The sequence below is a fragment of the Ranitomeya variabilis genome, chromosome 2, assembly GCF_051348905.1.
Source record: "Ranitomeya variabilis isolate aRanVar5 chromosome 2, aRanVar5.hap1, whole genome shotgun sequence".
NCBI lineage: Eukaryota > Metazoa > Chordata > Amphibia > Anura > Dendrobatidae > Ranitomeya > Ranitomeya variabilis.
In genome coordinates, this window is record NC_135233.1 from 255,707,868 (window position 1) to 255,723,089 (window position 15,222).

The 15,222-nt window shown below is 48.6% G+C and overlaps 1 protein-coding gene across 3 annotated transcripts in view; it reads right to left on the reverse strand.

Moving 5' to 3' along the window:
* NUP214 (nucleoporin 214) overlaps nucleotides 1-7,399 on the reverse strand; it is a 52,266-nt gene extending 44,867 nt beyond the window's left edge. For 2 of the 3 annotated variants that reach the window (XM_077284698.1, XM_077284697.1), the window contains exons 1-10: nucleotides 7,193-7,350; nucleotides 4,274-4,469; nucleotides 3,176-3,327; nucleotides 2,787-2,985; nucleotides 2,631-2,701; nucleotides 2,367-2,427; nucleotides 2,096-2,199; nucleotides 1,858-1,964; nucleotides 1,698-1,764; nucleotides 682-808 (exon numbers count right to left, since the gene is read on the reverse strand). In XM_077284698.1, coding sequence (XP_077140813.1) covers nucleotides 682-808; nucleotides 1,698-1,764; nucleotides 1,858-1,964; nucleotides 2,096-2,199; nucleotides 2,367-2,427; nucleotides 2,631-2,701; nucleotides 2,787-2,985; nucleotides 3,176-3,327; nucleotides 4,274-4,469; nucleotides 7,193-7,234 — 1,126 coding nt within the window. In that variant the 5' untranslated portion in view covers nucleotides 7,235-7,350. Of the gene's footprint in view, nucleotides 1-681; nucleotides 809-1,697; nucleotides 1,765-1,857; nucleotides 1,965-2,095; nucleotides 2,200-2,366; nucleotides 2,428-2,630; nucleotides 2,702-2,786; nucleotides 2,986-3,175; nucleotides 3,328-4,273; nucleotides 4,470-7,192 lie in introns of all 3 variants that reach the window. The other variant, XM_077284699.1, reaches the window with a different exon arrangement.
* Nucleotides 7,400-15,222: the final 7,823 nt, after the last annotated feature.

The following is a 15,222-nucleotide window of genomic DNA, read 5'->3' on the forward strand; positions in this document are numbered from 1 at the left end:
AAGGCAATTTTTATCTGGAGCGTGTATATACTGGTGTCTCCCAGAGGGTGGAATACCCGTTCTCTGCCCTAAACTCTGCCCTGGAGATTTCCCTGGGAGCCCTTAAGCCCTGTCACATACTCTGCCCTGAAGGTTTCCCTGGGAGCCCTTATACACTGGCTCATATTCTGCCCTATTACTCTGCGCTGAAGGTTTCCCTGGGAGCCCTTATACACTGGCTCATATTCTGCCCTATTACTCTGCGCTGAAGGTTTCCCTGGGAGCCCTTATACACTGGCTCATATTCTGCCCTGAAGATTTCCCTGGGAGCCCTTATACACTGGCTCATATTCTGCCCTATTACTCTGCCCTGAAGGTTTCCCTGGGAGTCCTTATACACTGGCTCGTATTCTGCCCTATTACTCTGCCCTGAAGATTTCCCTGGGAGCCCTTATACACTGGCCCATATTCTGCCCTGAAGGTTTCCGTGGGAGCCCTTATACCCTGGCCCATATTCTGCCCTATTACTCAGCCCTGGAGGTTTCCGTGGGAGCGACTCAGCATCTCTCCTGTCCTGAAATACTCTGTGCTGCTGAGGAATCCACACAGGTGACCACTTTTTCCTTTTTATGAATGCAACCAATACAGCAGAGATGTTCCCATTAGTCAATGGCTCATTGATCTGCATAGAGTGGCACTTACTAACAAACACGCTCAGCTGGCTGGTGTAGGAGACTACAGCTCCCATCGGCAGAGTGTCATCATTGTTATCACTCACGGGCAGCTCGGCTCGGCTGGAGTCTTCCAGTAGCCACAACTCCCACAGGCTCTGCGGGAAAACAGGGAGTGAGACATCGGATCAGAACACAAGGCCGGAGCATAGTGTGCCAAATCCTGACCCTGGGGGTGTACCCACACACGGCATGTGTACTGGTGCAAAAAGTTTATCATTGCTCAAAATACCTACAACTACAAGAGGGGAGTAATATGGACAGCAGGGTCAGAGTTTTTGTCTGTAATCATGGAGGCATGGGAGCTGCAGACGCAAAACGAGGACATTTTATCCCCTTCACGAGTAACCAGTTTTATTTGTTCATTTTCTTCTTGTTTTTGCACTTTGTTTTTTGCCCTACTCTCGTCCCCAATGTTTATATCCATTTGTTAGCATTGCAGTACAAGGACTTATATTTTGGGAGACGAGTTGTGGTCATAAATGACACCATATATTTTTACCGTATAATGTACTGAAAAAAAATAGAAAAGAAATCCCAGGGTGGGGAAAGTCTGAAACAAAATCCTTGAAATTCAACCATCGTTTTTCAGTAGAGATGGGCGAACCCGAACAGTGAAGTTTGGCGTCTGTACCGAACACCCACTGTACCATACAGCTGGCACCTGAGCACTATTCAGTGGGCAAAGCTGCTAATCTCCTCAATGACATCAGGGGGCGCGAAGGAGTGATAAAGACTATTCACTTTGTTTTTTGTTATAGAAGACTCTTCGGAACACTGAAAATATAGGTTGCAAATATATATATATATAATATGTGTATATAATATATATATATATATATATATATATATATATATATATATATATATATATATATATATATATATATATATATACATATATACACATACACACACACACACCCTTTACCTCTGGAGCTGTTGTGTGGGGGTAGGAGATGGCACCTCTGGGTGCAGCATCATTACCTGATCCGGCGGCCTGGCGATCACGCTGACTTCTATAGAAGCTGCTGATGCCCCGAGGAGGATATCCCTAGGAGAAGGGCAGAGTATGTGAAGGCTCCGTACACCCGCGTTAAACCCAGCAAAGCGGCGGGCATTCCCGGGTAAGGCGCCGGCAGCTTACCAGTCATCGATGTAATTCATGAAGAAGTGGTGCTGCCGCTCGCTGCAGCTGCTGTAGCAGGTCTCGGTGAAGTTCAAGAAGCGCTCGCCTCGCTTGTCTTCCTTTTTCTGTGAGATAGAATGAATGCATTACTTACAGATGGAAACCAAAGGGGGGCGCTAGAGGACAGTCGGTGATCCTCTCCCCACACATGGCTGGAATGAGGGCGGCCATTACACCGTCTAAGCTGAAAACTCACAGGAAGCAGGACCATGACGAGCTGAGGCGAGGTCTCCAGAGATCCGTCAGCGGCTGCATACACCACGGCGAAGACGTATGTGCTCACCCACAGGATGTCCAGCACTGAAAGCGGAGACAAGTGTCAAAACCCTCAGCTATGTAGAGTATTTGTTCTGATGCTGGGAATAGTATTTCTGCAAGAGCCACAAGTGCAGGCATCGTGCTGCAACATACATCCCCAAACTTTAATGGTTTCCTGCCCATACTGCACAAAAGGATCAGAGCTTTACCTTTCACAGGGTCCGATTCATAGAAAGAGGGGCACGGGATCACCTTCCGCTCCTCCAGATTCTGCAAAAACAAGACAGCATAACCAGACTAGTATGTGCACAGTAACTGCACCAACAGAATAGTGAGTGCAGCTCTGGAGTATAATACAGGATGTAACTCAGGATCAGTACAGGATCAGTAATGTAATATATGTGCACAGTGACCACCAGCAGAATAGTGAGCGCAGCTCTGGGGTATAAAACAGGCTGTAGTAAAGGACTTACAGGGACATACTGCACCACGGTGCCATTCTGCTTGCCGACAGCCAGTTGCTTTCCTTTCGGGCTCCAGCACACTGTAAGGGAAGAGATTACAGACTTTATACAATTTCCACTGTTCACTCTCTGGATCAGACGTGGCGCAGCTTTATGATCACTCACCACACGTCACGCCCAATGTGGCTGGCAAATTGGCAAACAAATTGACGGTTTCTGTGACCTGGAAGACGGAGATGCTGCCATCACTGAGGCTCACCGCCACCATGTTTGGCATCACGGGATTCCACTTTAGATCTGTGACAAAACTGCCAGGTTCTCTAGACAGCAACTGGCAGGTGAAGGCTTCTTTTGGTTGCCTGGACTGTAAAAGAGGAGACAAGTCCATTACCAGACAGATCATCTGCGGCTCTCCAGCTGTTGCAGAACTACAGCTCCCAGCATGCTCGGACCACATACACACGCTGGAAGACGTAACTCTGCACCAGCTGGAAAGTCATGGATGAAGCAGATGGAAACACCCTCTGAAGAAAGAAATGGAGAAGAAACCTCACCTCGCCCACAAGGGTCCGAACGTCGTAGAAGAAGACATAGGAGCCGCGGTCACTGGACCCTGTGCAGACAGACAGGGTGAGGTTGTCTGAGCTCAGTGCCACATGGTGCACAGGATGCTGTGTCGGTACTTCGATACCTGGAGGAGCCAACTCTGTGCAACAAGAAAAGCTTTATTATACTGACAGGTAACGCACCACCCCTCCCCCACCAAATACTGTAGTAAAATAACTATCGCACATTCCGGAGTCGTCTACAGGAACTGATCCCATTGGAAAACACACCTGCCCCCTCTGACCTGCCCATAAAGCTATAATGATCACAAGGTAGAGGGCAGTCCACGACCATCCCAAAAGCACTGAAATCATGGTGGCGTCCCCTCCGGCCAAAGCTTCAGAGAGAGGGCAGAGCTGCCAGGAACAACACTCTGCAGAGGGAGACCCATGCCGAGAGCTCAGGTGGTCCTTACATTTGGAAATGATGGGGTATTCCAATGTGTAAATGTTGGGGTCCCACCACTAGGCCCAGTACTCGTTAAGAAAACATGGAGCGGGCGAACGCTTCTTTCAATTAAATCCTATGGGAGCACCTGCTCTATGATTTGTGAAGATCCCATAAGCTCTCACAGGGAGGTCAGAACAGGACTCATCAGCAAGGGTGGCCATATTGTTGGTGAAACCTGTGCAGCAGCTCAAGGACTCAGGAGGTCAGAGGGCCCATTTTCACCTCCAAAACAGGAGGAATTGTGCATTATGATGAGCTATTGGACTGTACAGGACCAATATATTGGTCTTATACAGGGGCCCATTTAGGTCCATGTCCACCAGTGCTTATATGGGCTAATGGGGCACAGATGATGCGATGTCCAGAGCGGCTGCTCCAAACTCAACCTCATAAGCACATGGGACTGTTGTGTTCAGGACCGGATATCCTGTCTGTCCTTGGACCGCGGGTCTTCGATACCACAGAAGCTCCACCCGGCACTGAGCCTGCGCCAGACGATTAAGCCTTCTATGTCCATCTGATCACAATTTTTTTTTTTTTACATAACAATTTCCCTTTAAGAAGCCATTCATACAGCAGCGCACACATGAACCCACCGATGTCATTGTGATCCTGTCCTGCCTTCACAGGAACAAGAACATCATCTATGCGGAAAATCTTCAGTCCAGGTGGGCCGCCCGCGAACAGGAAGCCATATTTGTTGGACACAGCAAGGAGATTAGAGCGTTCCTTAGGGAGTTCCTGTGGAGACGGGAAGAGGCGATTCTGCTTCAGCTGACGGAACAGGAAATCCTAGAAAATCAGAACAAGAAACATCTTTCATCATGACTGATATATTGTAACAACCCCTAGGGTGAGGAGGGGTCAGTGACTGCACCAATACATGGTAACGACACATCAGGTGGGATCAATGACTGCACCGATACACGGTAACGACACATCGGGTGAGATCAGTGACTGCACCGATACATGGTAACGACACATTGGGTGAGGAGGGATCAGTGACTGCACCGATACACGGTAACGACATCAGGTGAGATCAGTGACTGCACCGATACATGGTAACAACACATCGGGTGAGGAGGGATCAGTGACTGCACCGATACACGGTAACGACACATCAGGTGAGATCAGCGACTGCACCGATACACGGTAACGACACATCGGGTGAGATCAGTGACTGCACCGATACATGGTAACGACACATTGGGTGAGGAGGGATCAGTGACTGCACCGATACACGGTAACTACACATCAGGTGAGATCAGCGACTGCACCGATACACGGTAACAACACATCGGGTGAGATCAGCGACTGCACCGATACACGGTAACAACACATCGGGTGAGATCAGTGACTGCACCAATACACGGTAACGACACATCGGGTGAGATCAGTGACTGCACCGATACACGGTAACAACACATCGGGTGAGATCAGTGACTGCACCAATACACGGTAACGACACATCGGGTGAGATCAGTGACTGCACCGATACACGGTAACGACATCAGGTGAGATCAGTGACTGCACCGATACACGGTAACGACACATCAGGTGAGATCAGTGACTGCACCGATACACGGTAACGACACATCGGGTGAGATCAGTGACTGCACCGATACACGGTAACGACACATCGGGTGAGATCAGTGACTGCACCGATACACGGTAACGACACATCGGGTGAGATCAGTGACTGCACCGATACACAGTAATGACACATCAGGTGAGATCAGTGACTGCACCGATACACGGTAACGACACATCAGGTGAGATCAGTGACTGCACCGATACACGGTAACGACACATTGGGCGAGGAGGGGTCAGTGACTGCACCGATACACGGTAACGACACATCAGGTGAGATCAGTGACTGCACCGATACACGGTAACGACACATCGGGTGAGATCAGTGACTGCACCGATACACGGTAACGACACATTGGGCGAGGAGGGGCCAGTGACTGCACCGATACACGGTAACGACACATCAGGTGAGATCAGTGACTGCACCGATACACGGTAACGACACATCAGGTGAGATCAGCGACTGCACCGATACACGGTAACGACACATCGGGTGAGATCAGCGACTGCACCGATACACGGTAACGACACATCGGGTGAGATCAGAGACTGCACCGATACACGGTAACGACACATCAGGTGAGATCAGTGACTGCACCGATACATGGTAACGACACATCGGGTGAGATCAGAGACTGCACCGATACACGGTAACGACACATCAGGTGAGATCAGCGACTGCACCGATACACGGTAACGACACATCGGGTGAGATCAGAGACTGCACCGATACACGGTAACGACACATCAGGTGAGATCAGTGACTGCACCGATACACGGTAACGACACATCGGGTGAGATCAGAGACTGCACCAATACACGGTAACGACACATCAGGTGAGATCAGTGACTGCACCGATACACGGTAACGACACATCAGGAGAGATCAGTGACTGCACCGGTACACGGTAACGACACATCAGGTGAGATCAGTGACTGCACCGATACACGGTAACGACACATCAGGTGAGATCAGTGACTGCACCGATACACGGTAACGACACATCGGGTGAGATCAGCGACTGCACCGATACACGGTAACGACACATCAGGTGAGATCAGTGACTGCACCGATACACGGTAACGACACATCAGGTGAGATCAGTGACTGCACCGATACACGGTAACGACACATCAGGTGAGATCAGCGACTGCACCGATACACGGTAACGACACATCGGGTGAGATCAGAGACTGCACCGATACACGGTAACGACACATCAGGTGAGATCAGTGACTGCACCGATACACGGTAACGACACATCAGGAGAGATCAGTGACTGCACCGGTACACGGTAACGACACATCAGGTGAGATCAGTGACTGCACCGATACACGGTAACGACACATCAGGTGAGATCAGTGACTGCACCGATACACGGTAACGACACATCGGGTGAGATCAGCGACTGCACCGATACACGGTAACGACACATCAGGTGAGATCAGTGACTGCACCGATACACGGTAACGACACATCAGGTGAGATCAGGGACTGCACCGATACACGGTAACGACACATCGGGTGAGATCAGCGACTGCACCGATACACGGTAACGACACATCAGGTGAGATCAGTGACTGCACCGATACACGGTAACGACACATCGGGTGAGATCAGTGACTGCACCGATACACGGTAACGACACATCAGCAGTGACACCTATGACTTCAGGCCGGGTTTTCTGGATGTGCACAGGAGATGCACGGACTGCACGCAGTGTGGGACACGGGGGAAGGTGGGGTCCTAGGTGATGTGCGAGCGGCCGGTACCGTGTGACCGGGGAGGACACGATGGCGTCTGTGTAATGCCCCGGACAATGACACCTCCCGGTTAATGGCTGTTAGTACCGCCGCACTGGTATAACGGCCGGTAACAACAGCCACCACAGGGTGACAGACGCTATCACGTGGCTACCGGTTACCTTTGTGTCCCTCTCCGGGGGAACATCCGTATCATCCTCCATTGGAAGAGAGCCTCCGGGCCCGGGAGTTTCCGGTAATCGTAAGGGGAAGAGACCGCGCGCAACTCACAGGGCCGCCTCTGCCTACGTCATCACCGCTGCGACTGGTCCCCTGGTACTAGTTTTCATCGTAGGCTCCAGAAAGATGGCGGCGCAGGCGCAGTGAGCAGAGTGCTTCTAGAGTGGGGTGGATTTATTCAGGACCTCATTTTAGCCACTCCATTCTAGACAGTTCAGTGCTGAGGTGACGGGAGCCGCCGGAGGGGTGACTGACGATGCCGGAGCGGTGAGGGAGCCGCCGGAGCGAGGTCCTCCCAGGAACCAGTCCAATGTCCCCGGCTCAGCACTGACAGGAGAGAATGGCGCTGATCCCAGGATCCTCACAGACCAGTCTACAAGCTAGTGGCCTCATCTGGCTGTTAATAGAGATGGGCGGACACCTGGATGTTCGGGTTCGGCACAACAGTTACAAAATGTCGGGTAACTGAACAGCACCGGACCCCATCCACTTGAATGGGGGGCCGAACATCCAATGTTTGCCACACTATCATGTGCATGACAACGCGACAAACACCGCTTCTGATCAGCAGTGAAATCCTCCCCGCCGGTCAGAGAGCCAAAGGTCCCACACTGTCACATGACCGCGTGAGCGCTCAGCTGTGATCGGAGGTATAAAGTTTACCTCCGGTCACTGGTGTCAGCTGGGGGGACTACTGCTCCCATCATCCGACCCCTGCTGCCGCTAATCACAGCAAGAGCAGGAGCAGCTGATGGGAGTATTCATTAGCCGGCTCCTGCGCTGTAAATAAAGAATTTTATATAAAACCTGCGTGGGTTCCCCTATATTTTCTATAACCAGACAGGCAAAACTCACAGCTGTCAGCTTCAGCTATGCTGGTTATAAGAATAGATGGGTCCTCGTGCTGTAATTTTAAATTCTTTAAATAAATAAGAAGACGTGGGGTCCACCCCATTTTTGACAACCAGCCTTGCTAAAGCAGACAGCTGGGGGCTGGTATCTCAGGCTGGTAAGGGGCCGTATATATATTGCCTCCCCCTCCCAGCCTAAAAATAGCAGCCGCAGCTGCTCAGAAAAGGCACAACTAATTCTGGCACTTTGCCCTGCAGCAGTGGCAAGTGGGGTTAATGTCACCTTTGTATTGTCCAGTGACATCAAGCCCACGGCTTAGTAATGCAGAAGCGTCTGAGACAGACCTATCCATTACTAATCCTATAGGTGTATGCTAAATACACATTCAGAATAAAGTACTTTATTAAAAATAACAACACAGTTATACTCACCTAACGCCTATTTCCACCGAATCCTTCGTCTTCTGTAATATAACAAAAATAAAAAACAACAGTATCCCTCACCTATTCGTCGTTCTGTTCCATGACGTAACCCATGTCTGGGGATAAATAGTTTTCAACCTGGATGGTGGAAAATGCAATCGTCCAGGCTGAGAACCACTGGGGAATGAGCTTCTGTGGGCGCAGCCACAGTGACCGGCGGTGATGTCATCGAGGTTACCTCCGGTCACTGAGCCTGCGTTCCCAGCCGGGCTGAACTGCCGTGACCTCAATGAGATCCCCACTAGGACTGTGAGAAAAACCCACGGTGCTAGCGGGGATCTCATTGAGGTCAAAGCATTTCAGCCCTGCTGGGGACGCAGCCTCAGTGACCTGCGGTAACCTCGATGACATCACCGCCGGTCACTGAGGCTGCGCTTACAGAAGCTCATTCCCCAGTGGTTCTCAGCCTGGACGATCGCATTTTCCACCATCCAGGTTGAAAACTATTTATCCCCAGACATGGATTACGTCATGGAACAGAACGACGAATAGGTGAGGGATACTGTTGTTTTTTATTTTTGTTATATTACAGAAGACGAAGGATTCTGTGGAAATAGGCATTAAGTGAGTATAAGGGTAAGTTCACACAAGGCGCTTTTGCTGCGTTTTTTTATGCCAATTTTCAGTTGCTTTTTACAATACCAGCAAAGCCTATGAGATTTCAGAAATCTCATGCACACTCATTGGTTTTTTGTTAGATCAGTATTTTGTGCTTTGCTGCGTTTTTTGGACATAGAGCATGTCACTTCTTTCAGCGTTTTTGCTGCATTTTTTTACCTATTGACTTGAATGGGTGTTGAAAAAAACACAGCAAAAACGCAGGTATCATTATTTGCTGCGTTTTGCTGCTGAAAATTCAAGGACATTAGCCTGGACAAAGAGAAAAAAAAACACTAAATACGCAACAAAAAAACGCAGCTTCTTTCCTGCCAAGAAGATCAGGTTTTGCTGCAGAAAAAAAAAGCAACAAAAACGCCCTGAGTGAACTTACCCTTACTGTGTTGTTATTTTTAAATAAAAAAGTAAAAGTTTTTTGTTTTATTTATAATAAGAGTCTTTATTCTGGCTGTGTCTTTATTTACCATACAACTATAGGATTAGTAATGGATAGGTCTGTCTTCTGGACACGTCTCCATTACTAAGCTATGGGCTTGATGTCACCGGACAATACAATGGTGACATTAACCCCACTTGCCACTGCTACAGGGCAAATGGGAAGAGTCGGGCAAAGCACCAGAATTGGCGCATCTAATAGATGTGCCTTTTCTGAGCATCTGCGGGCTGCTATTTTTAGGCTGGGGGTGGCCAATATCCATGACCCCATACCAGCCCTCAGCTGTCTGCTTTAGCAAGGCTGGTTGTCAAAAATGGGGTGGACTCTACGTCATTTTTTTTTAAATTATTTACAGCACAGGAGCCGGCTAATGAATACTCCCATCAGCGGCTCCTGCTCTCGCTGTCATTAGCTGCAGCAGGTGCCGAATGATGGGAGTTGTAGTCCCATCAGCTGACACCAGTGACCGGAGGTAAACTTTATACCTCCGATCACAGCTGAGTGCTCACGCTGTCATTTGACAGCATTGAAACCGAGGCTGTGTGACCGACGGGGATGATTTCACCGCCGATCAGAAGCTGTGTTTGCCGCGCTATCATGCACATGACAGTGTAACAGACACCCGGTGTTCAGGGGGCTGAACCCGAACAGTAACAAGGACTTCCTGGTGAAGTCTGTGTTCGGTATGGACGCCAGACTTTACTGTTCATGTTTGCCCATCTCTAGCGGTTAATGATTTTATGTTTTTTTAGGAAATTGCTCCAGTTTTTAATGGAGCAAACCTTTAAAAGTCATACGTGAATTTTTTTTCAATTTTTTTAAAAAATTTTCTTCCAGATTAATGAAACTTGCATTTTCATTGTCACTTTTTGTAATATAAAACATTCCAGTCAGTGCTGATTGTTCAGGTTTGCCAGGTTGTGACCTTTCCAGTCTGTGACCAGTCCTGTCCACAGCTCCAACGTTTTTTGCAGAGTGGGCGGAGCTTCGTGGGGAGAGGCGTAAAAGAGCGCAACCGACAGTCATTGCCACGGGATGACTAGGTGGGCAAGAGCTAATAACCCGGGCCCCTGCAATTTCCCTCAGACTAGGGAAATCCTGACTGACCCTCTACCTAGAGTTTACACTGATGGTGTGCATGTCTAGGCCTAGACCCTCGCCCTGTCTCCTGTTTCAACCCTAGGCTGAAACCACCGCCCACCACCCAGTGAAAAGATCATACACCAATACCCACAGTTAGCACAGACAAGGATAACAGAAAATATACACCACGCCGCAGTCACTCAGGAATACACTATAAATGCGCAGGGCAAAATAAATAAGGAAGGAGTAAATAAGACAAAGAGAAATACACCACCAGCAACGATACTCCAACTACTAGCTCACCACTCCAGACCAAAATAACAACGCACAAGACAGAAGCTATAATCGGCGACGCCCAATGTTCAGGAGAACTATTTAAAGGCAATGGGCATGGCCAAGCTTCCAATCCGAGCATCAGGTAAATTAACCCCGGACCAGCTAGATAAAATCTAGCAGATGCCAATGAGCACATAGTGGTCAAAAGCGGAATTACCGCTGTCTGTCGAACGACCTGGTCTGAACAGCGTCCGACATGACAGTACCCCACCTTCTACGAGGGACCCCAGGGCCCTCACGGCTTATAGGACCCGGCTTGTCCGGATGGCGGCGGTGAAAAAACCTGATCAGCCGATCCGCATGAATGTCCGAGGCTGGTACCCAGGACCTCTCCTCAGGCCCATAACCACGCAAGTGTACCAAGTACTGTAAAGTGTGGCGCACTACACGAGAGTCAACCACCTTGGAGACTTCAAATTCCAAATTACCATCCACCAAGACTGGAGGTGGCATAGGCGCCGCGTCCACAGAACCCACCACCTTCTTTAAAAGAGAACTGTGGAACACATGTAACTTATACACCGTAGGAAGCTCCAATCGGTACGCTACTGGGTTAATGACGGCGGTGACCCTAAATGGACCAATAAACCGTGGACCCAATTTAAGGGATGGTATCTTGAGTCTTATGTTTTTTGTGGTTAACCACACCCAGTCATCCACAGTCAGGTCCGGACCTGGCACACGCCTACTGTCAGCCACACGTTTGTACCTAGCACCCACACTCAACAGGCGCTGTTTAACTCTCCTCCAGACTGATGACAATTGTGCTCCTAACTGGTCTTCCTCCGGAACGCCGGAAGAGCCCCTCTGACTCAAAGTACAAAATTGAGGATGTAGCCCGTAAACACAAAAAAACGGAGACTCCCCAGACGACTCCTGGCGGTGATTATTGATGGCAAACTCAGCCAAAGGAAGGAACGTCGACCACTCCTCCTGGTTATCAGAGACAAAGCAGCGTGAGTACTGTTCCAAATTTTGGTTCATACGCTCAGTCTGACCATTTGACTGAGGATGAAACGCCGAAGAATGAGACAACTTGATCCCCAGCCGTGAGCAAAATGCTTTCCAAAATTTTGCCACAAACTGAGTACCCCTATCAGACATGATGTCAGACGGAACCCCATGAAGTCTGACCACCTCCTGCACATATACCTGAGCCAGAGTCTTAGCATTAGGCAACGAAGGCAAAGACACAAAGTGCGACATTTTTGAAAACCGATCAACAATCACCAAGATGACCGTGTTCCCAGCTGAGGAGGGCAAATCAGTGATGAAATCCATGGAGATTTCCGTCCATGGCTTACTAGGTACCTCAAGAGGAAGTAGTGTGCCAACAGGACGGGAGCGGGGCGTCAGCCCTAGCGCACGTGGTACAAGCTGACACGTATGAGACCACGTCCTGACGGATCTTGGGCCACCAAAACCAACGTGACACCAACTCCAAGGTACCTCTAACCCCTGGGTGGCCGGCCAGGACAGCATCATGATGCTCCGCCAAAACCTTTAAGCGGAGATGAAGCGGTACAAAAGAGTTGTTGATGGGAAGCTCAGATGGTACCTCCTCCTGAGCCTCGGCAATCTCAGCCTCAACCTCGGTAGTGAGAGCCGAAACCACAACACCCTTTTGGAGGATGGGTACTGGATCCTCCCGAGGTTCTCCCCCCGGAAAACACCTGGACAGAGCATCCGCCTTAGTGTTTTTAGACCCCGGTCTGTAAGTGACAACAAAATTGAACCGCGTGAAAAACAATGCCCAGTGAGCCTGCCTGGGGGACAGACGCTTGGCTGACTCCAAATACAGCAGATTCTTATGATCGGTAATAACAGTAACCTGATGAACCGACCCCTCCAAGAAGTGTCGCCATTCCTCAAAGGCCAACTTGATTGCCAACAACTCCCTGTTGCCGATATCGTAGTTACGTTCGGCGGACGACAGTTTCTTGGAGAAATAGGCGCATGGACGCAAATCACTCAAAGATGAGCCTTGTGATAGAACCGCCCCCACACCAACCTCAGACGCATCGACTTCCACAACAAAAGGTTTTGATACGTCTGGCTGCACAAGAATGGGGGCTGAAACAAAACTGTTCTTAAGAAATTCAAATGCGCGCACAGCAGCCTCAGGCCAAACGGAGAAATTGGTACCCTTTTTAGTCATGTCAGCGGTTTAGCAATGATGGAAAAATCCTTGATAAATTTCCTATAGTAGTTAGAAAACCCAAGGAACCGCTGAAGTGCTTTCAGGTTATCAGGCCGTTCCCAATGCAGCACCGCTTGCACCTTAGCGGCGTCCATTTTAAAACCAGAAGCAGACACAATATAACCCAAGAAAGGCAACTCTTGAACAGAAAATACACATTTCTCAAGTTTAGCATAGAGCTTATTCTCTCTGAGAAGCTGTAACACCTGCCTGACATGATCTAAATGAGTATCACGGTCGCAAGAATATATGAGAATGTCATCTAGGTACACGATAACGAATTTCCCCAAAACATGCGAAAACACATCATTAATGAAATGTTGGAACACTGCAGGTGCGTTAGTCAACCCAAATGGCATCACCAAATTTTCATAATGACCCTCAGGGGTATTAAAAGCCATCTTCCACTCATCACCTTGACGGACTCTTATGAGGTTGTACGCCCCCCTGAGGTCAAGCTTGATAAACCACTTAGCACCCGCCACCTGGTTGAACAAATCTGGTATCAGTGGCATCGGGTATGGATCACGAATCGTAATCTGGTTCAACTCCCTGAAGTCAAACACGGGCGTAATCCGCCATCTTTCTTCTTCACGAAGAAGAACCCTGCTGCCACCGGCGAGGATGAAGGCCTGATGTGCCCTTTGCTCAAACTTTCAGCAATGTAATCCTTTAATGCTTGTCTCTCCGGACCGGAGATGTTAAACATCCTTGCTTTAGGCAATTTGATCCCTGGTTTAAACCTCATAGTACAGTCATAGGGCAAGAATAAAATAAATAATTTTATTAATAAAAAAAAAAGTGCACAAAGTAGCCTCAGCTTCTGCCGCTCACCCCTCATTACGACGGGCATACAACATTCCACTCTTCGTGAATTGTGGCCGTAATCTGGCCAGAAATAATGATACTCCATTCTGTCGATCTCGCTAAACAAAGAAGTAAGAGGGGCAGTTAACAGTAAAAACAAAGCATTTAAACTACTAAAGCAGGATGGCACCGCTGAAGCTCTAAAAAACTATAGGGAGAAAAATACTTTATCTAAAAAACTAATTAAAGAAATGTGGATGGAAAAAAAATGAACATTTTAATTTTTCCCACAAAAAATGTTCCTTCGACCCCCAAATTTTCATTTTTACCAGGGTAATAGGAGAAAATGCACCTTCCAATTCCTTGTGCAATTTCTTCAGAGTACGACGGTGCTCCATGTGTAGTCCAAAACTACTTCTCTGAGGCACAGTGCAGAGCTCTGAAGGAAAGACGTGCCATATGAGAGGGCAGATTTGTCTGGAATGGTTTGCTGGTGCCATGTCACATTAGAGAGAGCCCCTGAGGGGTCAGGATAGAAGGACCCCCATGAGTGATCCCATTTTATAAACTACACCTCAAAGAAAAAAAAAATACATTTTTACCAGTATAATGTTTTACTCCAAGATTTTACATTTTCACAAGCGGAACTAGGTAAACATTGCCACATTATTTGTTAAACGATTGATTTCTTGAGATAACAATTTTTTTTACAATAGTTTTCAGACTCCATATACAGAGCCCCTAAAGGCACCTTCACACTAAACGACTTTGCAGCGATAACGATAGCGATCCGTGACGTTGCAGCGTCCTGGATAGCGATATCGTTGTGTTTGACACGCAGCAGCGATCTGGATCCCGCTGTGATATCGCTGGTCGTTGCTGAAAGTCCAGAACTTTATTTGGTCGTCAGATCGGCGTGTATCGTCGTGTTTGACAGCAAAAGCAACGATGCCAGCAATGTTTTACAATGGTAACCAGGGTAAATATCGGGTTACTAAGCGCAGGGCCGCGCTTAGTAACCCGATATTTACCCTGGTTACCATTGTAAAAGTAAAAAAAAAAACAGTACATACTCACCTTCTGATGTCTGTCACTTCCCCCGGCGTCCGCGCTGCTGCTCAGAGCTTCCTGCACTGACTGTGTCAGTGCCGGCCGTAA